The 22,687-nt window shown below is 42.0% G+C and overlaps 1 protein-coding gene across 9 annotated transcripts in view; it reads right to left on the reverse strand.

Moving 5' to 3' along the window:
• Positions 1–22,687, reverse strand: part of DPP6 (dipeptidyl peptidase like 6) — a 790,271-nt gene that overhangs the window by 120,750 nt on the left and 646,834 nt on the right. For all 9 annotated transcript variants that reach the window (XM_048837577.2, XM_075125995.1, XM_048837580.2 and 6 more), the window contains one exon: positions 19,012–19,132. In XM_048837577.2, the coding sequence (XP_048693534.2) occupies positions 19,012–19,132 (121 nt within the window). The remainder of the gene's footprint in view (positions 1–19,011; positions 19,133–22,687) is intronic.

Raw genomic sequence — 22,687 nt, forward strand, 5'->3', positions numbered from 1 at the left:
AGGTTCATTTTGTCCTTCCTGCCTGCACACGCTAGCACAGAAGTCAGCAATAATCTGATATGAAATTGGTATGAAAAGAGGATTGCTAAGAGCTCATCAGGTTCAGAAACCATAATTGTCTGACATCACAATAAGTTCCACAGCAACCAGCTGTTATAGCACAAAGGATTATGAACTAAAATTGGAGGAAAAGCACAGGCTCACACAAATACTTAGGTTTCAGAGTAGCAGCTGTGTTAGTCTGTATCCGCAAAAAGAACAGGAGTACTTGTGGCACCTTAGAGACTAACAAATTTAAGCTTATGCTCAAATAAATTTGTTTAGAGACTAACAAATTTATTTGAGCATAAGCTTAAATTTGTTAGTCTGTAAGGTGCCACAAGTACTCCTGTTCTTTTTACAAATACTTAGGAAACCCAAATCTTCTTCTTAATACTAATATTCCTAGAAACAAAGAGAGAAGAGAAATTTAGAACACACTATATATGAGCAATACTATTTCTTAAGCAGAGAATTTTCCAGGTTTTTTTTTTGCTGATGCTTCAGAGGCCCTATGTTTCTAACTGTGATAGAGTTGGAAAGTGTCCCAGAGCTACATGCAGTATTTGAGAAAATCAAAATTCATGGAGAAGCTTGGAAACAATTGCAAAAGACAAATAACATGATGATGGATTTTTGTATTCATGAAGGCCTGTAAATGTCCTCATTCTAAAACAGAGAACAATTTATTTATTCTTCTCCACACTCTGCTCACTTCCCCCCCCTCCTCCCACGGAATATTTAATACAAGAGGTAGAGATTTGAACTAAAGTTAGGGTAAAAAGCATATACTAATCAATAAGCAAACTGAGCTTTTTCCTTGCACTACTTCCCATTTCTAATCAGGGTGATGTTATTTACATATTAGATTTTTCCAACATAATCATTCAGAATTATAATCATTTGGAATGTTTATGTCAAATAATTGATGCTAAAGCATAGCATCAAAGTGCTGTTTCCTAACTTGCAATATTTTTACCACAAGGTGGCGGTATAACTTCCATCTTTCTCTTAATGGAGAAGGGAACAGGTTATTTTTCTGATTTCCTATTTCATTACCTCTTATCCAGAATCATTATTATCCGAGCAGGTGGCCATTACAATCTTTTAGATGGCTGCTTTCCATTTCTTCTAGAAATTTAGTAAAATATAATGGGTTTCTTTTTTCAAATAAACTATATTTCATTTCAAAGAACACTAAACACTGTTATTTAGTAGCTTTTCCCTTTCAGTTAATGCAATATTACAAGTTCCCCAAACCCGCAACTAAACCCAAAATTGAGATTATGACTTTGGAATTATTTTTATTTGCTCAATGCATTCTTTTGTCTCCCTGTGTTAACTCCTTCCCTTTCAAGATGTGGACAGTCTGTCCCATTCTCCTTCAATCCTTTTCTCCTTTATTCTCTGTAATATAATTTTTTAAAAACTAATTTCAATTATTTCAAAAATAGTTTAAAAATGACTCATGAAAAGAGCAAGGCCTGAAGCACAAGAGAGAAAGGCAAAGGCACAGAGAGAAAATAATAAAGAGAGGAGTGGAAAGGAATGTGGTAGAAAACCTGTTGCATAGGAGATTTAAAGGTAGACTGGACAAAACATTAGCAAACAATGGCAAGGAGTAAACCTGCACTGTCTTTAATTACTATGATTGCTGTGTGTATTTAAAAATACAATTTCAGATACAAGATGGCACTGATATACTGACATATCACTTAACCCTCACTTTCTGGGAAACTGTTGACACTTCTCAGACTGAAATTAACTATTCTTAGCCAAAACCCACTTTTTTCTGCTCATACATCACAAATTTAAGGCTTAATTGGTTATATTCAACTATGGCAATCCAATTCAAGGCATAATGTCTGCAGGACCATTTCAAGAACACTCAGGGCGAAATTCAGTAAAGCTGGTGGAAGGAGGGTGCTCATTTGTTACTGGTGTCAGCGTTGTACAGAAGCTCTCAGTTTACCCCGTTGATGTAAATTGCACCTCTCTGTGTTAGCTAACCTCCTGAGCTTTGGGAGGGCAGGTGCAGCTCCCCCCTCTGCCTTCCCTCAGGGTTTCCACTGAGGGGGTGGAAAGCTTTAACTTGCACTGAAGCTCCACCAATGGAAGGTGTCATTGGGTGCCAGTGAATCAGTGTGCTCACCAGCCACAATGTCTACGCCACCTTCTGCCCAGCCTTGCCCACTTTTCAGGCTGTGCTGGCTTAATTCATGTTCCCTGGTATAAACACAATTGTAACCCCTTGGGTTCAAAAACCAAGACTTTGCCTCTCTTCAGGCAATCGCTGAGGTTCTCTCCCCAGTGATCCCAAGCACTGCCCCCCTTTCCCCTTCCACTGCCTTGGACTGAGGTCCCTGTGACCTCTGTCCCCTGCTCTGTGTCCAGGACTCTGCTTCTCCGAGACCTTTTGCCTGGCCCTGAGTTCTGGGCCTCGTCCTCTAACATGATTACAGTAAAAAAATAATCTCAGAAAGAGCCACTTTCTTCTAACACTGAACAAGGAACTTAATTAGAATAAGAGGGGGAAAAAAACAACAACCCAGCACTGTCTTCTGCTCAGTGCATTTTGTGAAGAGAAATATGTTCTGACATGTGACGAAGCTATTATGCTGTAGTGAGCTTTTAATACCCTGCTGAATGTATACATGTCAAACAAAGTTGCAGCAGCATTTGATCACACTACACATTTTTGCCCTGGGCTAGAAATATAAACAGGACTATAACACATGAACTTTGTGTCCATTTTCTTCTCTGACACATTTACTCCCAGGCATGGATATCACACTGATGGAAATATGCTGTTGCTAACAGAATAGCGATATAATATCATGCATGCTAGAACTGTAACTGCACCTGTCGCATATTTACCTTATTTAGGCCTATGAGCATAGGGCAAGAGGAAATCGTTTGGTGGATGTAGCTGCATTCATTATGGCTAACTGCATTTACACAAGCATAGAGTGGCTCTGTCTGCAGCACTGCACTCTAGTAGACCAAAACAATGTAGATCTAGACATTGTTTTGGGCCTTAAGCATAACAGTATGCCACAGAATCGTCCAAAGGTAAAACGAGAGCAGCATTTTGTGTTGAAGTGCTATCAGATATCATTCAAATGGACCATCATTTAGACTTCTCACCACTGGCATCTCAATGCAGCTAGAACTAGAATATCTTTTTTTTTTTGGGGTCCTAAAATGCTCTGTGATCAGAGATGAATGTCTGCTAAATTTCCAGCCATATTAAAAAAAAAAAGCTAAAACCTCTTGCTTAGTCTGCATAATTTTGCTGAAATGGGTGTGTTGAGGAGAGAGTGATCTCCACGTTGGTCAGCATGAGAGATAAGTGCTCCCAGGCTGAATGAAGCAGCATGAGCAGGAAGTGTAACTGGTCACAGTGCCCTAAGACCTCACATTGCAGGGCTGAATTAAAGGACCCTGGGCCCTACTCACACTCTATACTGGGCCTTGGGGCCACCGATGCAGTAGAGAAGACATATGGCAAGAGCGGCAGCATAGCCCTCCTTCCACTTCCAAGCAGAGTCAGAGCAATACCTCCAAAGCAGGGAATCAGGTCGGCTCTGGAGGTGGGTATGGGGCCAGGCGGCTTCTTCTTGCTAGTGGCCTCCTGCTGGAGACTGCCTGCAGACATTTCCGCACTGGCTTAACGATCAATGTCACCTGACTCTCGGAGCTGCAGTACTCGCTCTACATCAGTGGACAATAAAAGCTGGTGTGTGAAAACTCCGTTCAGATTTCAGTCCACTCCCAGGTAACCTAAACTATTCTAGTCTGTTCAGAGGTTTACCAATGTGGATGCAGTAGAAGTATATTTCAGTGGTAATTTAAAATGTCCAAGCAGTGGCTGCAGCTTTTACACATAGTTTAGGGCAGAGCCTTTTACATCAGCTTCCACCGAGGATAGTGCTGGATGGAGTCCCTCAGCATTCACAGTAAATGCAATGTGATGGATGGTGGGTTTGGGAGTTAAAAATATGGCTGTGGACTTTTTCGACTACATTCCAGTTACCAATCTTGTGACACAAAACAACCATAAACCTAGTGTAACCAGCCAGTTAAGATGGATTCACAGCCACTCAGTGTCCCCAGAGTGGTACAGTGCAGTCAGATCACATCTGGCCCCTTATATTGGATACTAATCTACATGTTTTAAGACAGCCTCTGAAATGTGTTAGTTCTCTCCTTTCTTCTAATCACTGTTAAACATCAACATAACTTTGCACAAGTGTCCTTTGTAGACTAATATCTACTGATGACTGGAAAACAGCTGGTGTGGAAGCTATGCCATATGGTAGTTACTTATGGCAATATAAACCTAATTGAGCATTGATGGTGATATCATCTCTGGATGCTTTATCTGTTATTTATTGCTGGTGTGTCAGCGAGAGGGCAGCTTCAAGAATCCAGTTCTTCTGGTTGTAGGTAAATGGTAATGAGTCACCTCCATCTCCTCGTTAATGTCACTTTATAGTCACTATAGAAACAAATAACTCCGTGTGGTTTTTGGTACAGATCACTTTGAATAATATACATTCTCTATAACATCCAAACTTCTCAGTCATTTCAATGCCTCCTCTGTTCTGTCTTTTAAAACACAGCAGAGTATGGTTGGAAGCTTAGGAGTTTAGCACAGCAGGAGGAAAGAGTCAATTTCAACTTTGCAGGGCCACACCTGATCCCAAGATGACATACAATAGTAACTTTGCCTTGTACATTTCACAGGTCACTGCCACCTCCGGTTTTCCACTCAAAGAAACTCTGTGACCTGTGAATGTTTTTAGCTTGATATTGGGGACTTCAAGATGTAGCTCTTTAAACTCTACATCGTTGTTTTTAGGTAGCAAGGATAGTGTGTCCAAATTGCATAACCTTGGGCTGACAGATTTTTTTTCCCAACTTCTATCATATTTCTGGATGCTTTTTTGATTTTACAGACTTTACAGTAGAAATGAGCAGGTCAATTCTCTGGTGGATTTCACCCTCTTCAGCAAAAAGGCTTCACATGTAGCCTTCACCTATTTTAATTTGGATACATTTATTTTTCTTTTACCCTCTGTTTGTAATCCTCTGAGTTGTCACGAGTCTAATTGCAGAGAGGAAGCCATAACACCTTCTAAAATAACCTGAAAGAGTTTTCTATACCTAGAAATGCCCCAATTTTATTTATTCCACAGCTAACATGACAAATATGTGTTTTACCCACAAACTCCTGCAGAGGGGTTTGGGGATCAAAGTTTGTTAAAAAAATCAATATGCAGAAAAAAATCATAAGTGGAAAGCATTTTTCAATGTAAATATTGTATGTTTATAGTGCCACACGTGTATTTTTAAAACACAAACAAATTTCTGGTCCAGTCTGGTTACAATTGTTATTCTTCTGCTTTATTACAAGCATCTTCAGATCAAATCATTAACATTACAGGAGAAAAAAATGAAGCTCCTATAATTATGTGAGTTTACCACAAGGTGGCATGTAACAGTCATACATCTTTTTCTAGGAATAACATCTAAGTTTAAAACATAGCCTGTGCAGCTATGCCTATAGTGAACTGAGAACATAAATATTATAACTTGAACAAAGTTCTGTTTATAGTTACACTGGTGCAAAATCCAGAGGAAATCTGCTGACTTCAATGGATTTACTCCAGACTTAGTATGACAGCCAGCAAATCTAGCCGGTAATATTTAAATGTGCTAGTATATTATTTCTTTAATCAAAAACAAAAGCATCAGAAATGTTGAGGACTGTATTCAACTGGGGCTAATACAAGTGACATTAGAAAGAGATTAAAATCGAACTGAAACCCAAAATAGTCATATTGTGCAACATTAAACATTACATTTTTCAAGAATATTCTTCTTTGACTGTATGAGATGTTAACTAACTTCAAATACCTACAGGTAGGTATATTTTTCACCGTTCAGAGATTAATCTAAATACCATATCTTAGGGAATATTTTTAATTCACTTAAGCATCACAATGGTTATCTACTTGGGTTAACTATTTGCAAACACAGTGGGCTTGATTCTCCTGTTACCCTGGTGTAAACCAGGAGTTACAATGTAATACTACTGCAAAGGACAAGAGACTCGATCATGGTTTGGGAGTTAAATTCTGTGTTCAGTTACACTATTGTAAATCCACAGGAAATCCACTGAAGTCAGTGGAGTTACTCTAGATTTAAACTGATGTATCTAGGAAGAATTCAGCCTCTTGTATGTGATATGATACATCCTATTTTAATGCCCGGGATGTCCATAATAAGTTTAGTGACCTCCTTAATCAAACAGCTAAACAGACTCTCTCTTAAATTGCAGCACCTAAAGCAGTCAATGCGAGGTTTGCTTCAAAACATCAAAATACTGGCACTTCTGGATAGCAGCAGCAGTATATGCTGATATTATTTCTGTTATTGCTGCAAATATTTACAAAGCTCCTATCACTGTGATATCTATCCACAGTATAAACCATTTATGAAGAGCCAAATATCATGAGAATAAAGAGCACCTACTCCGTGCCTTTCTGCAGTAGCTGACTCATTTTCCTTGAAGAGACCCAAGAGGGAGGGTAATATCTAGATGATTGACTAGGAGAGCCCAACTGGAAAGATTAATTTTATATCTCACCTTGAATGCAGCCAGGCTGAGGCATAGACTGTTTTTGGAGGGACAGAATTCCAGGCAGGAGGGTCTGTCCCCAACAACAACCTGCCTTGATTCCCTTGAGCTGCACTCAAGAGGAAGCTAGCCAAAACACGGCCTCCAAATTAGTTGTCATAACTGGGTACAGTGGAAGGCAGTCTCTGAGATAGCTGGAGTTCACCTGCCTCTCCTCCGCCCCTCCCCAAAAATCCCTGTCAGATTTTAGCAATATGCCTTTCAACCTTTCTCAGATTTCTGCCCAAGGTGAGTCTCAAATTGTCACTGGCTGGGTGAGTTCAGAATCAAAGGCTTACTGTTTGTTCTTCTGAACTATCCACCTGCAGTGCAAGCTTTCCACCTACAAATCCTCTTAGGTCACACTTAGAGCGAGGCTATCTGGTTGACCCTTAGTCAAGAGTCTAGCAGGAGAGTCAAAGTCGTTTCTAATACTGTTCTGAATTTTGCTCCCCCACGGGGCTAGTAGGTGCCATGCACTCTCTGGAGGTAACCCTCAAGCGAGTGAGACCCTTGTGCCAGGTTCAGAGCCGTGGCTGGATCTCTAGGTCTAGGTAAAAGAACATGGACAGAATATACCCTTAGAAAAGCTGTTTATTTGGGGAGTTGTATCTCAGGAATCCCTTGGTTAAATTACCCCACATTTGGATCTCTTACCCATACCCCATACTCCCATGAGGAACACCGAATTCCAAGGCAACCTGAGTAACCATACAGATTTTAGAGCACCGAGAAAAGACATTCTTTAAACAGAAAAGTCTTGTCAACCTTAACTATAGTGGCAAGCCTGGTGAGAAAACACCCTCAGTTCATTGAACAAACTTTGTCATTGCAAGTCCAGCAAAGCTTCTGCCGTATCTGGACTGAGTCTAAGTCAGATGGGTTTCAATCGGTCCTTATCTCTGTCCCATGCTAGGACAGTAAAGGAAAACAGAAAAGGTTATTAGCATAATGCTGACAGAATTTCTACCGCTTGGGGTTCTTTTGGAGACAAAGCCCCAGTCTGAGACCTCAATGAAAGGAAGAAGTGAGCTGTCTCAAAGCAATAATCTTCACTAGGTTCCTTAGTTGAATACCTCTTTACTGGCAGCACTGATGTCTGCGGACAGATCTAGTGATATCAGCATGGACATCTGGCCTCTGTCCATGCCCTGAGGAGATCACTGAATGGCATATAATGCTGTTTTCATTCCAAAAGTCACTCTTGAAGCCCAAATGATGGGAATCCAAAAAATTAGAGGGTGACAGTTGTAGCTTGAGTTGGCCTGCAACCACTTTCCAAATGACCTTCCTCAGAAAAGGGCTGAAGTTGGTAAGGCTGTTGCTGCCCAGTGCAATTTTTTGAGGAAGGACCAGGTAATAGCATGTTTAAAATTCTTCAGGGCTTTCTATTTTCCATGCAGGCATTCACAGAGTAAATGGCCCAGACAGCCTTCACTGGCTTTGACCAGCTGAGAAGGACAAGGACCCCATCCATCTGATGCAAACTATAATGCATAACTCACCTTGACAACTGAAGTTTACCTCATGCATCAAGTTGAACGAGGAACTTCTGAAGCATCAAGAACCTTTGACTGCATGAAATTTGATTTGTGAAGACTGAGTTGCCTTTTCCCTCCAGTAACAGTATGGTGCATGATGCTTTGGAAAGACTGTCCCAAATCTGATCAATCTTTCCTGAAACAGAATTCTTTACAGTGGGAGGCACCCACCTCAAACTAAATTGCTGCTGTAGTGACATAAACCTAATGATGGTTATGTATCTGACAATGCATGAATAATGCCCCCATACAACATGGGGAAACTTGGATTTAAGCTTTCTAAGAATATCATTCCAGCAGTGCTATATTTTTGCTGCCATCGAGAAAGATGGAAAATGTAGGCTTCCGGCCATGCCCCAACAGTCAACCACTCAATAACCAGCTATAAAACAGTATGGGCTGAATTCTTTGCAACTCCCCTGGAACTAAATTGGCATTATTAAGACAGCCTGACAAAACATCCCTGTTCATTAGGTATCAAATCTCTTGCAATCTGGTGATTCCCAGGTGTGACACATACTCTGTGGCTTGGGGGTACCTTCAAGCACAAACTCAAAGGGCCCAGTGTCATGGTTGCCTCCTTATGCTAGAGGAAGATCTGTGGAATTTCTACATCTCCCACAGTGAAGAGTGCTCTGGATGAGTAAAGACGTTAAGGTATTCAAAAATCTTGCCATTCATTGCTCTTTTGGAACCAATGACTCTAAGCATACATTCTCAAAATGGATTATCTTGCTCCATTTGATATTCCCACAGGGGCTATGTTCTCTTTGTCTCTGGAGCCCTGGCTATTATGGTTCACACACTTTTGACAGACACTCCTTCGGAGAATAATTCATCAGAGATGACTCAGGCTAATTCTTCTTCCTTCACCTGCCCCATCACACTGTGTGGTTACTGTTTATTGGCTATGGTTTACCTTTTAGTGTGAAATATTACAATGTCCATTTTCTTTCTCTGGCGACACCAAGCAGCAATTTTAGGAGTAATTCACTGACAGCTGTCGTCGTACTTGGCTCTTCTTCAACTTCATGCATAAACTGACTATGAAAATTCTCGGTTTCAGGTAAGAGGGACTCATGGTTCTAATATTATGAAGTTAAAAATCACAGCAGACAAATCAAGATTATATTTTCAGCAGACTCTAATAACTTTCCTGTATCTATCATGCTATCAATGTCAAAATTTTACAAGACTCCTGTATGAATACTTCATTTGACACCAGTCTACATTAAGAAAGGAAAAATGTCTATTTCAGGTACTTAAAATAATAAAACCATGAAAGATGCTGCTCTAGTTTAAAGCCCTCCTCACTGGCTAACATAGTGAGGAGGGCTTTAAACTAGGTTCACCGGGGGAAGGAGACCAAAGCCCTGAGGTAAATGGGGAAGTGGGATACTGGGAGGAAGCATGAGCAGGAGCGCGTGAGAGGGGAGGGCTCCTGCCTCATACTGAGAAAGAGGGGCGATCAGCGAGTTATCTCAATTACCTATACACAAATGCAAGAAGCCTGGGAAACAAGCAGGGAGAACTGGAAGTCCTGGCCAAGTCAAGGAATTTTGATGTGATTGGAATAACAGAGACTTGGTGGGATAACTCACATGATTGGAGTACTGTCATGGATGGATATAAGCTGTTCAGGAAGGACAGGCAGGGCAGAAAAGGTGGGGGAGATGCACGGTCTGTAAGGGAGCAGTATGACTGCTCAGAGCTCAAGTATGAAACTGCAGAAAACCTGAGAGTCTCTGGATTAAGTTTAGAAGCATGAGCAACAAGGATGATGTCATGGTGGGAGTCTACTATAGACCACCGGACCAGGGGGATGAGGTGGACGAGGCTTTCTTCCGGCAACTAATAGAAGTTACTAGATCACAGGCCCTGGTTCTCATGGGAGACTTCAATCACCCTGATATCTGCTGGGAGAGCAATACAGCAGTGCACAGACAATCCAGGAAGTTTTTGGAAAATGTAGGGGACAATTTCCTGGTGCAAGTGCTGGAGGAACCAACTAGGGGCAGAGCTCTTCTTGACCTGCTGCTCAAACCAGGAAGAATTAGTAGGGGAAGCAAAAGTGGATGGGAACCTGGGAGGCAGTGACCATGAGATGGTCGAGTTCAGGATCCTGACACAAGGAAGAAAGGAAAGCAGCAGAATACGGACCCTGGACTTCAGAAAAGCAGACTTTGACTCCCTCAGGGAACTGATGGGCAGGATCCCCTGGGAGAATAACACGAGGGGGAAAGGAGTCCAGGAGAGCTGGCTGTATTTTAAAGAATCCTTATTGAGGTTACAGGGACAAACCATCCCGATGTGTAGAAAGAATAGTAAATATGGAAGGCGACCAGCTTGGCTTAACAGTGAAATCCTTGCTGATCTTAAATACAAAAAAGAAGCTTACAAGAAGTGGAAGATTGGATAAATGACCATGGAAGAGTATAAAAACATTGCTCGGGCATGCAGGAGTGAAATCAGGAAGGCCAAATCACACCTGGAGTTGCAGCTAGCAACAGATGTTAAGAGTAACAAAAAGGGTTTCTTCAGGTATGTTAGCAACAAGAAGAAAGTCAAGGAAAGTGTGGGTCCCTTACTGAATGAGGGAGGCAACCTAGTGACAGAGGATGTGGAAAAAGCTAATGTACTCAATGCTTTTTTTGCCTCTGTCTTCACGAACAAGGTCAGCTCCCAGACTACTGCACTGGGCAGCACAGCCTGGGGAGGAGGTGACCAGCCCTCTGTGGAGAAAGAATTGGTTCGGGACTATTTAGAAAAGCTGGATGTGCACAAGTCCATGGGGCCGGATGTGTTGCATCCGAGAGTGCTAAAGGAGTTGGCGGATGTGATTGCAGAGCCATTGGCTGTTATCTTTGAAAACTCATGGCGATCGGGGGAAGTCCCGGACAACTGGAAAAAGGCTAATGTAGTGCCCATCTTTAAAAAAGGGGAGGAGGAGGATCCGGGGAACTACAGGCCAGTCAGCCTGACCTCAGTCCCTGGAAAAATCATGGAGCAGGTCCTCAAGGATTCAATTCTGAAGCACTTAGAGGAGAGGAACGTGATCAGGAACAGTCAGCATGGATTCACCAAGGGCAAGTCATGCCTGACTAATCTAATTGCCTTCTATGACGAGATATCGGGCTCTGTGGATGAAGGGAAAGCAGTGGATGTGTTGTTCCTTGACTTTAGCAAAGCTTTTGACACTGTCTCACACAGTATTCTTACCAGCAAGTTAAAGTAGTATGGGCTGGATGAATGGACTATAAGGTGGATAGAAAGCTGGCTAGATTGTCGGGCTCAACGGGTAGTAATCAACGGCTCCATGTCTAGTTGGCAGCCGGTATCAAGTGGAGTGCCCCAAGGGTCGGTCCTGGGGCCGGTTTTGTTCAATATCTTCCTTAATGATCTGGAAGATGGTGTGGATTGCACCCTCAGCAAATTTGCAGATGACACTAAACTGGGAGGAGAGGTAGATACGCTGGAGGGTAGGGATAGGATACAGAGCGCCCTAGACAAATTAGAGGATTGGACCAAAAGAAATCTGATGAGGTTCAACAAGGACAAGTGCAGAGTCCTGCACTTAGGACAGAAGAATCCCATGCACCGCTACAGACTAGGGACCGAATGGCTCAGCAGCAGTTCTGCAGAAAAGGACCTTGGGGTTACAGTGGACAAGAAGCTGGATATGAATCAACAGTGTGCCCTTGTTGCCAAGAAGGCCAATGGCATTTTGGGATGTATATGTAGGGGCATTGCCAGCAGATCGAGGGACGTGATCGTTCCCCTCTATTCGACATTGGTGAGGCCTCATCTGGAGTACTGTGTCCAGTTTTGGGCCCCACACTACAAGAAGGATGTGGAAAAATTGGAAAGAGTCTCGCGGAGGGCAACAAAAATGATTAGGGGACTGGAACACATGACTTATGAGGAGAGGCTGAGGGAACTGGGGATGTTTAGTCTATGGAAAAGAAGAATGAGGGGGGATTTGATAGCTGCTTTCAACTACCTGAAAGGGGGTTCCAAAGAGGATGGATCTAGACTGTTCTCAGTGGTAGCTGATGACAGAACAAGGAGTAATGGTCTCAAGTTGCGGTGGGGGAGATTTAGGTTGGATATTAGAAAAAACTTTCACTAGGAGGGTGGTGAAACACTGGAATGCGTTACCTAGGGAGAGGGTGGAATCTCCTTCCCTAGAAGTTTTTAAGGTCAGGCTTGACAAAGCCCTGGCTGGGATGATTTAATTGGGGATCGGTCCTGCTTTGAGCAGGGGGTTGGACTAGATGACCTCCTGAGGTCCCTTCCAACCCTGATATTCTATGATTCTATGATTCAAAGTAAACACTATATGACTTGGCAGATACTGTGAAGGACTGCACCTCTAAGACAACCATACATGATTTACTATACTCTCTAATTTTTGCAAGATGTTGATTAAATTTTGGAGGAAGACTTTTCATAATTACATCCTGCATTGTCCTTTTAAAGTCAGGAAAGGGTGCATAGAATCATAGAATATAAGGGTTGGAAGGGACCCCAGAAGGTCATCTAGTCCAACCCCCTGCTCGAAGCAGGACCAAATCCCAGTTAAATCATACTTACATGGGCAAGATTCTGCCAGCACCTGTGTATAAGCAGTTGCCTCGAGTTCAGGAGGAATTGCATAGATGCATCTGAGGGCAGACATTGGGACTATTTTACAATATCTTGCAACAAATTTTTGTATGGTTATAAGATATTTAATCTTAATGAGAATGACATCCTGGCCTCTCCCACCAGGTGTCACTGCAAAGTCACATTACAGTATCTAGCAATGATAACATTCGATGCAGACAAACTGTGGATTATGAACCTATGTAAAGGTCACTGCTGAGTAAAATAATCTCTTCTCATTTTTTTTCTCTCTACTCTGCTAGCCAAAAATAAAATATAATAACAGTTGCTTTGTGTAAAGCTCAACAAAAGAACAGAGGTTCAATTGCAAATTGTGGGTACAAGTATATTTTACTGTACAAAAGTCTGTAAGAGATTGACATTTAAGATGCTGTTGCTGCCCAGTGCCACAGATATGGTGCTCCCTTTCTCACAATTAAGACAAACACCAATATCCTGGTGTTGTAACCAGAAAATCAGGGCTAGCTTTAAAGTCGAGCCAACACTAATCTGTCTACTTGAGGATGTCAGTTTCTGGATGACAGACTCGCAGGTCAACTTTCTGCTTGATCATCCCCTTTGGCAGCCACACCAGATGGGGAAGAAATCCGCTGGAAAACAAGGTGCCTAAAAATCATAGTCTGTCTGTAATGGGCAGCACTCACCACTTGAGCACCTCCTAGTGGCTGCATGTGGTACTGTAGTTCTCATCTCGTCCCTGGTGCCACCTGCAAGCTGCCAGCTGACCTTAGTGGGTCTTCCCTGGCTTGGGCATCTGGCTGAGTCACAAAGTCCAAATGAATCCCTTCCGGGATATTAAAGAGGCAAAAAATAACAGCCTATTTGCTCTCACTTGGGTCTTCAGCCCTGCCTCTGAGCCCTTTAAATTTGACCCTTTATTCTGGCTCTAAAATAAGGCCTGTCTCCTACCTGGGGTTTATGCCACTTTACCTGTGGCTGGCACAGATACCTGGGCCTGCCCACTACCCTGGGTTCCAACCCAGGGACCATATAAATAGCAGCTACGCACTGCTCGATTTCAGTTTGTTGCTGCTTCTTCTCTGGGCCTCCTCCTATCTGGCCCCATTTATTTCATCCTTACCTCAGGGCTAAGGTACTTTAGTCCTCTCTCCCTGCAAACCCAGCTTAAGCAAATGCAGCCAGAAAGACTCTGGTTGTCCCTCGAGATCTGTTGGCCCAGAGAGGAGCACACTTCCTTGCCCTTCTGGTCAACATCAGGAACTGAACTGCTATGGTCCCATAGCTCCTTTTATCTGAGTCTGCTGGGCTCTGATTGGCTGCCTCCCTACGCAGGCTTAGACGACCATCTTCACTGGTCCTTTCCTGGGTCCGGTAGGACTGCAGGGCTTCTTGTATGGAGCTGCAAAGGCCAGGTATACTCTGTCACGCTGCCCTATATATCAACTCACAAAGCAGCTTCTATCACTTTGTGAGGGGCTACTTTCTATATCCAAGGAAATGTACACAAAAACCAAAAAGGAAGTGCTCAGTTTGATGGTATATAAACAGGGTAGACCTAGATAAGAGCCTAAATAAAATCCGTGCCTCCACTCTTGCAGAGCATGGCCAACAAACAAATGAAGTTCATGTTTTAAAGAGGACCGAGGGAGAGCTCTATGAAGCTTGAAAGCTTGTCCCTTCCACCAACAGAAGTTGGTACATTACCTTGTCTCTTAAATACCCTCACGTTCTTCAAGCAGTACGAGGCCACACATCTAGCAGCACAAAGTGACTCCAGTTTCTAGAGAACACTGTGGTTACAGACTGGCTAAAGAAGGCCAGATAGTGATTTTATGATAAACTCCTTTTTGTGCAGCGTAACTTCTCTGGTGGTTTGTATACTGGGCCTGAACTACAGTACTTACACACCACAAACTGTTCATTACAGGTACTGCAGTAGTGTGTCAGCATGTATTTATTCATAGGCCTTTCTACGGTACTTAGCAACACAGTATTCTCAGCACTTCAGAACAGTTAAGCCCTTTTTAGCCTCACAACATGTGAGGTTGTGAAATATTTTTATCTCTTTGTTTTCAAGTGGGGAAACAGAGGTTCAAGGACGTTACGACTTTTCCAAGGTCACACAGCTCATCTGAGCTAAGAACAGAGTCTAGGTCCCATGACCCCTCATCCTCTGACTTATCAAGACCTCTGGACAGTATCTTCAGATGTTCGGAATTTTGACAGTTATGAAGAGACATTAATAACAATGGGGGTGAGAATATTAGGTTTTGCTGTCAGAGCGTGTTATAACAAAATGCATGAGTGCAATGCATTCTAAAATTCACTACATTTTTTATGGACGTGTACACTGCTTTTGTCAAAATAGCACTCCATTTCACAGAAAACACTTTCAATCATGCCTCTAGTTATTTAAAATATTATCTTTACATTTCACTGTTTCTAACACACAGACACACACAAACTGACAGTTGTCACGCATAACAAATTACACCATTCTATAGTGGTTACTCATGTATATACATAGCTTGTTTACAGCCCCAGGACTCTCAAGGGGCATCCAACATAGATACCTGGAATGACTCCGTGGATCTGTTCTCTTTCTTCTATGCCATAACTTCATTTTTACATTAGACATGTAAACAGCATGGCAGAAAAAAGTGATAACAGACTATACCAAAGCACTAGAAATGTTTATTTTAGCTTCATAAAAACCATGCTTAATCTAGCCTTTCATGTTATAGTAATCTATGTATCAGCCCACAACCTTCCAGCTAAATGCACTAAGTAGATTAAGCTGCTACATCAGCTCTGATTGATTTGAAATGTTTTTCACTATATTATCAAGATACAACAGTTCAGCATAAGTACCTTGAAGAAAGTTTTCCCCCTTTGGCAAATTTACAAAAGCAAATGCTTAAAGTGAATCACAATGAATGTCTGCATTTTTATAGGGGGGGAAAAAAAACCCCTTCAAATCCACTCTAAAGCTGCTTTTGCTTCCGGATTTACCAAAACCATCTGATTAATACCAGATGGTACCTATTTTATTGTGACAAAAGCAATCACGTTATGAAGAAAAACGGTCCCTCTGGGGGCTGTCATTTGTATTAACCAGTAGCAGGGGCACACCAATAGATGCAGACTACCTGTAAAAGGGTTTTATAAGCCTACTCTTTAAATTTGAAATTTGGGAAGTTTTTTCTACTACATTTGGAGAAGGTACTAAATAGGTCATAAATTGTAACCATCACCCAAATGACTACACAGTAGATCCTCAGCTGCTAACATTATCAGAGGTCATAAACATCAGTGACAACAAGAACACAAGAGAAAAGGAGAACACTCTCATTCTTTATGCCAATACTGCAGCCTTCACTGTAGCTCATTCTCTGACTATATGGTGCATATATTTGTACAGATGGAGTGAGAGCTTTGCATTTTTTCAGAATCCACCCCAAGAACTTGCTGAGATGTTAACAGCACAAACAACTATAAATATGGTACTGAACATCTGGCCTGTCTACACAGGAGAGGTGGGGGAGACATTGCTATAGGAACCTGTGAAAAAGGCAGAGTACTAAGAGATGATCCTGAGATGCAAAATTTAGCTCTTTGCTCAGATTTCAATTAGCTTCACATTCAGGCATGTTTGGATTCATGGTTTTGGTTTGTCTCATTAGAGAAAGGCAGTACTGCAGAGCACATATTAGTAGTGGGAAGGTGGCCGCCATCAGCAGGGATATTACAGCACAGCACAATGCAGGCAGCTAGGGAAACCCTGGCTGCACTGAAACTGATGTTAAAATTCGCATTGACTTCAACAGGGTCAGGATTTCACTCCTGGACTCCAACTTCCACTGGTCTTGGTGATTCCTTTAGTACTATTGAGCTCCTAACTTCCTCTGGACTTCCCACCCAACCCACATTCAGTGTGCCTATAGGGCTCCTGAGCTCCACAGACTTGCCCTGGGCACACCAGATCCTTTAGCCCTCCTGCTTGCTTACTGTCCATTTGGTTTCACCCAGTCATCAATTCTCTGCTCCCCAGCAATCAATATCTTGATTCCTACTTCCAGCCCCAGCGTTGCCTCCTACAGACTTTTTAAATCTGTAGAACCCAGTGGAGATCACATCAGGCTCATGGGAAGACGGGGAATCAAGGTAGGAAGCCTGGGGGATGCTGCAATGTGGAAGGGAGCTCACTTATGGAGACCAGCTGGGAACCAGAGACCATCCAGAGCTCCTAAGATGCACAGAGCGCTCTGCTCCCTGGTTCTTCTGCTCACAATTCCCTGAGGAGTGTGGGGCCTATGGGCTAGACCAGAGAGACAGGTCTGCAAAACTCAGATTCTGAACTCCACCTCAAAACTTAGCAGGTGTTTCTACCTAGGGTTTTGCTCTGGACCCTTCTCTACCCTTTTCGTGGGGACTGGTCACTCTATTATTCAAATATAAACTGTTTTCAGTCACATAGTCTGTGACACTGTTAGCATCACAGACAAAAGGCTTAAGTATGATCATCATATAACAATGAAATTATCAAGAAACAAATGGATACTGTGGATCTGATTCTGTAACCCTTACTCCCATTGAGTTGCACTTTCAGTGGGGTTACTTATTTTGTATGTGCTATTCAGTGTAAGGGAAGCAGAATCAGGCCCTGTATATTTACATTGTATTCGATCACAGAATCATTTATTTTATCAGTAAATTAACACAGCTTTAACAAGAAATTTTTTATAAAGGACAAAACTGAAAATCAATGTCATGTAAGAAGTAACCCGAGCAATCCATTAATTGAATAAAAACGTGTGTCAGCATAACATCAGCATCACTGTATGCTAGCTTGATCACTTGGAGTTCACTGACATGATAAACTCCTTCTGTCAGCATTATGCCCTGTACGCAGCGCACTTTGAGAAGACCTTATGTACTAAATGCTGTTTATCAGCAAAACAGAGATACTGATATGTACACTTGACCTTCAGAGTCGCAACAAGGAAACCTCATCTCTTTAGGAAAAATTAGATTAAATCAGCATTTTGCAACAACCCATCAGCCACTCTGACTAACTGCAAAATGCTTTACAGGGAAAATGTTCCATGCAGTGTCATTGCAGCCATGTTTATCTTCAGGTATTAGAGAGACACAGAGCTCTGTGTAAGCTCGAAAGCTTGTCTCTCTCACCAACAGAATAAAAGATATCACCTTGTCTCATTACAGGGAAAATGTTAACGGTTAAGTATTCTGTGATGCATAAGTATTTCAGCTTCAACGTATATTTAATCATCAAAAACAATGACAAACAGGTAGCAAACACTTCCACGACGTGTGCATACAATTTAGGGCCCCGAGTCTTTGGGAGTGATGACTGAAAAACGGCTGGTTTTAGTTTTCTGGTTCTTGAGGCCAGTTCCTTACCAGCCTTAACTCTGGCACAAGGTAGAATAGCCTAGGGGTTGCTCTACACTATGCCAGCTAGCAGTGGCACACAAGGGGACATCTGCCAACTGAGAATAGCAGGCGTGCAACATTGTATTAGCTATGGCCCTCCTGCCCTTATGGGACCATTAGGTGGAGTAGGAGTCAACTGCACTGGCTCTGTGCCAGCTGAGGACTTCCCCATGCCAAGGAAATTCTCAGCTACCTAGATCTGCACAGCTTCCAGCTTCTTTGTGCTACCTGGTCTGGTACAAAAGGGCCAGAGCACCTGGTTCTAGAAATCTAAACCAGAGGTTTTTTGTTAACTTCTTACCCTTATCCCCCAACCCCTTCCCCACACACACGTCTGTCACTTACTGTGATTAGAAAATAAGCACGTCTGATGGAAACCTTGAGTTATTGCAGGTGTCATTATGTAATGAAGCTGTTCTGTTCATTAACACCCTGTGATTTGTCACCCTTGAAACAGGGGGGGGAAGCCCTGGAAAATACAATTCTTACATCCTCTCACATTATTCCCAGTTCAGCACTTCAGTTAACTGTTGGAACAGCTGAAATTCCAACTAATGGGCCACAGTCCTGAGAAGTCAAATGTTTCACTTCTAATTTTACCCCATACTACAAATCTAGAGCTTAAACTCATAACTAACTGCAGCCTTCAATATTGTGTCCTACCTTCATATAGCCAGTCGCTGAGGCCATTGAAAATAACACCTTCCTTTCCAGTGGAGACCACTCGGATGGCTTGTTTCCCCACATGAGCACAGTAATAGATGTTATTCTCAAACATAAATATCTAATTTGAAGGGAAAAGGAAAAGAGAACACTGGTAAGCAGGGAGTCCATTATAAAACAGTGCATTGCTTTCACAACAATCAGCAGTACATGGTGATAGATCACATTTCTACAGCAACTTTTAACAAAAAAGGATCCCAAAGCCTTTTATCAAGTATATTGCTAGCTTCTCAGCTGATTTAAGTTGGCATAGTTCCATTGACTTTAACAGAACCCGTTAAAGTATTTCTTCACTCATTACTAAAACATTGTTATCACTTTAGATAATGAAATATGGCAGTTAAACAGCAATGATCTGCAGCTTAAGGGCAAGAAGTGAAAAATACCATATCCTCCTAGTAGTTTCTGAAACATGGAGCATAGACCACTGATGGTCTGAAGAACGTTTGCTGTGTGGAAACCTGGCTGGTCATAGAAGGCTGGTTCTCCTTGTCTGTAGAAGAATGTGTTTCCTTAAAAGATAGCTGATGGTGTATTAAATACTTTTTTAATAGTGATTTCAATGCAAGGTCTGGCTGTAGATGCTACAAGAATGACATGTCCTCCTGAATAGGAGGGGAAGTGGGCTGTGTGACTACTAGTGGCTTGGAAGGTGGCCCTCAAGACAATTTAGATTCTCTATTAACATGTGGCCCATATTGAAAGGGCTGCGAAATCTCCTGCCACACCCTATTGAAATTACTGGGTAATTTTAGGTTGTTGGAAGGTAATTACCCAAACTGAAATTTGGCCAGGACATGAACATTAATATGCATACTCTTGAGACAGGTGATAGGGGATCCTTAATTCATAGATTCCAAGGCCAGAATGGACCACTGTGATCATCTAGTCTGTCCTCCTATAATGACAATGACTGGTCAGGACCAAAGGGCCTGACCTTGGAAACCTTTACTCACACAGGTAGCGCTACTCACTCAGTGGGACTATCTGCATGAGTAAAGACTACTGGCATGAGTAAAGGTTTGCAGCATCACACCTCAAGGGTTTATGAACAGTCAAGAATTCAAGCCTACAGCTAGGCTCCTAACTAAGTATCTGGTTTGCAAAGTACCAAGTACCCACAGATCCTGCTTAAGTCAACAGAACCTGGTGGATGCTGGGCTCTTCTGAAAATTAGGCCTCTTATTTAGGTGTTTAAATATGGACGTAAGAGCAAAACTGTAAACACACATTCTTGAAAATCTTGGTCCTTGGTCTCAATCTTTGTCCTTATCTCTGGCTAAACACTGTTTCCTGTATCACTGTCACATGCAATAAAGGGATGGTTTTTAGGGGTGGGGTTGTTTTCTCTGTAGCAAGTTTCATCCTTTTAAAAATAACATCTTGCTTTGAAAAATACTATTAAACTTCATTCTACCAGGCTGCAGAGATGCAAGGCACAGAAGTATCAGCAAAGCAATTCAGTTGGAAAGACAAATTGTTAATGACATTTAATGGACGTTTAAGGTGGGATTTTTATACATTTAATGCTATTGGAACAAATGTTAAGTATCTTTTCCACGATACAAGAATGCAATTTCTTACACTGTACTTATGAAAAGGTAGAACTGGAAAAAATATTTGCTTTCAATTCATGTTTCACATCCTATTACAGTAGTGTTTCAACCAGAGATGAGTTACAAAGCTGCCAAAAGCAAGTATAGATCCAAATTTAATTTCAGCAGCTGTTATGGTGAATTTGCCTGGGGTAAAAAGTAGAACTAAAACTGTAACTTGTTTTATTCTTTTTCAGCCTACATGAGTTTGAGCTAAAAAGAGCTGCATCCAATTAATGTATTCTGAAAGTAAAAATATGCTGTGACAGATATTAAATTCTCCTCTCTCTCCTGCCTTTATTTTTATTTTTAGTATGCAGATAAAACAAATGAGAGGTACTGTGCATAGACTGTTATATTAACTAACAATTTTGCATATGCTGAAGTTTAGATGCACACAAAAAGTCAGGACTAAGCAGAATAACATACTGTAAGAAGAATACTAGATTTTTCTTTTACACTTCTAAAACCAGCACTCTCCCTCGTGGATGAAATTAAAAAAAAAAATCAAAGTGATGCTGTGGTCACGAAAACTGAACACAAATCAAACTCTAAGCCACATAGAACCAGGGTACCTGATTATGATCATATTGCCATCGGTATAAATCCATTCACTGACTTCAGTGAAGCTACTCTTGACTTACAGAGTCAAGCCCAGAGGTGTCCAAACTTTGCTCAGACACACTGTAAACTAGCAAGGAGCCCAAACGACTACAGCTAATTTGCATTAAAGAGAGCAAATTGTGGCCACTGTGCGTGTGTGTGGGCAGGAGGTCTGTGTCTTCATCTGTCAAATAACTAGCACATCGTGGGTGCTACTGCAACCTAAGGAATATTAATAATGAAAAATGTTGTTGCACAGAATTTATATCGGCCTTAGGGGTGTGGCAACTCCTGTAGGTTCTACAGTCCCAGTGGCAGAGGTAGCGGGTTCAGGGCAGGGTACGTTGTGGGTGTTGTACAAATTCCCTTCCTTCACTCAACCTGCTCCACAATTCCCTTGTGTGTAGGAGTGGTTCTTTAAAAAATTATATTGCTCTCCACAATAGGCCTAGCTCTCTCCAGGATAGGTCAGCTTCTAGCAACTCCCAATCTCTGCTGTGAGAGAGGCAGGACAGTCCGGTAATTATGCTACTAGCCTAGGATTTGAGACACATGGATTCAATTCCCTGCTCCACCACAGACTTCTAGTGCAACCTTGGGGAAGTCAATCTCTTTGTGCCTCAGTTCCCCATCTGTAAAATGGGGATAACAGCCCTTCCCTACCTCACAGGAGTGTTGTGAGGATAAATGCATTAAAGACTGTGAGGTGCTCAGATACTAAGGTAATAGGGGCCACATAAGTACTTAAGATAGATAAACGCATTCATAGTTGTCTAGGATTTCGGTGATGTTGTAAGTACCAAAGACACAGGGCAGTGCACCATTAATGGTTAGTATTATGGCTATTTATTTAGATTGTGGTAGCATAAACATTGCACTAGGTTATATCCAAACCTAGATGAAGACACTTCTCAACAGAAGAGCCTCCCAAAAGGGAAAGGGTCAGATTACAACTGGTCAACACCTTCTCTTCCCAGTGACAGGAGAGGATGGGGGTTCCCCCAGACTCCCAGCTCTTATGCATTCAGGTGAAGTTATTGGTTTAGACACCCATGTTTGAAAATTTTGGCCTTAGATTTTGACTGTTAGGCCCACCCCAACTCTTACAGAAGTTAATAGGAGTTTTTCCAGCCACGTCAAAGGGAGATGGATCAGGTACTTGCAGACTTACAATGCTACATTCCCAGACAACATCCTCCTTTCTATGGTATGATGAATAGTAATGAACACAGTATATTCGGGGGCCTTGTCACTGTATAGAAAGATTCCATTTAGTCCCCTCTAGTTGAGATTTATTCTTTTCTGCAAAGATCATCCAATCAAGCATTCAGATTAGAAGAAATTATTCAAGTGATGCAACATAACATGTTCCTTGCTCGGAGTTTCACAGCAATTGAAACAGAAGGGCTTGCCATACT

Source organism: Caretta caretta, chromosome 2 (genome assembly GCF_965140235.1).
Source record: "Caretta caretta isolate rCarCar2 chromosome 2, rCarCar1.hap1, whole genome shotgun sequence".
NCBI lineage: Eukaryota > Metazoa > Chordata > Testudines > Cheloniidae > Caretta > Caretta caretta.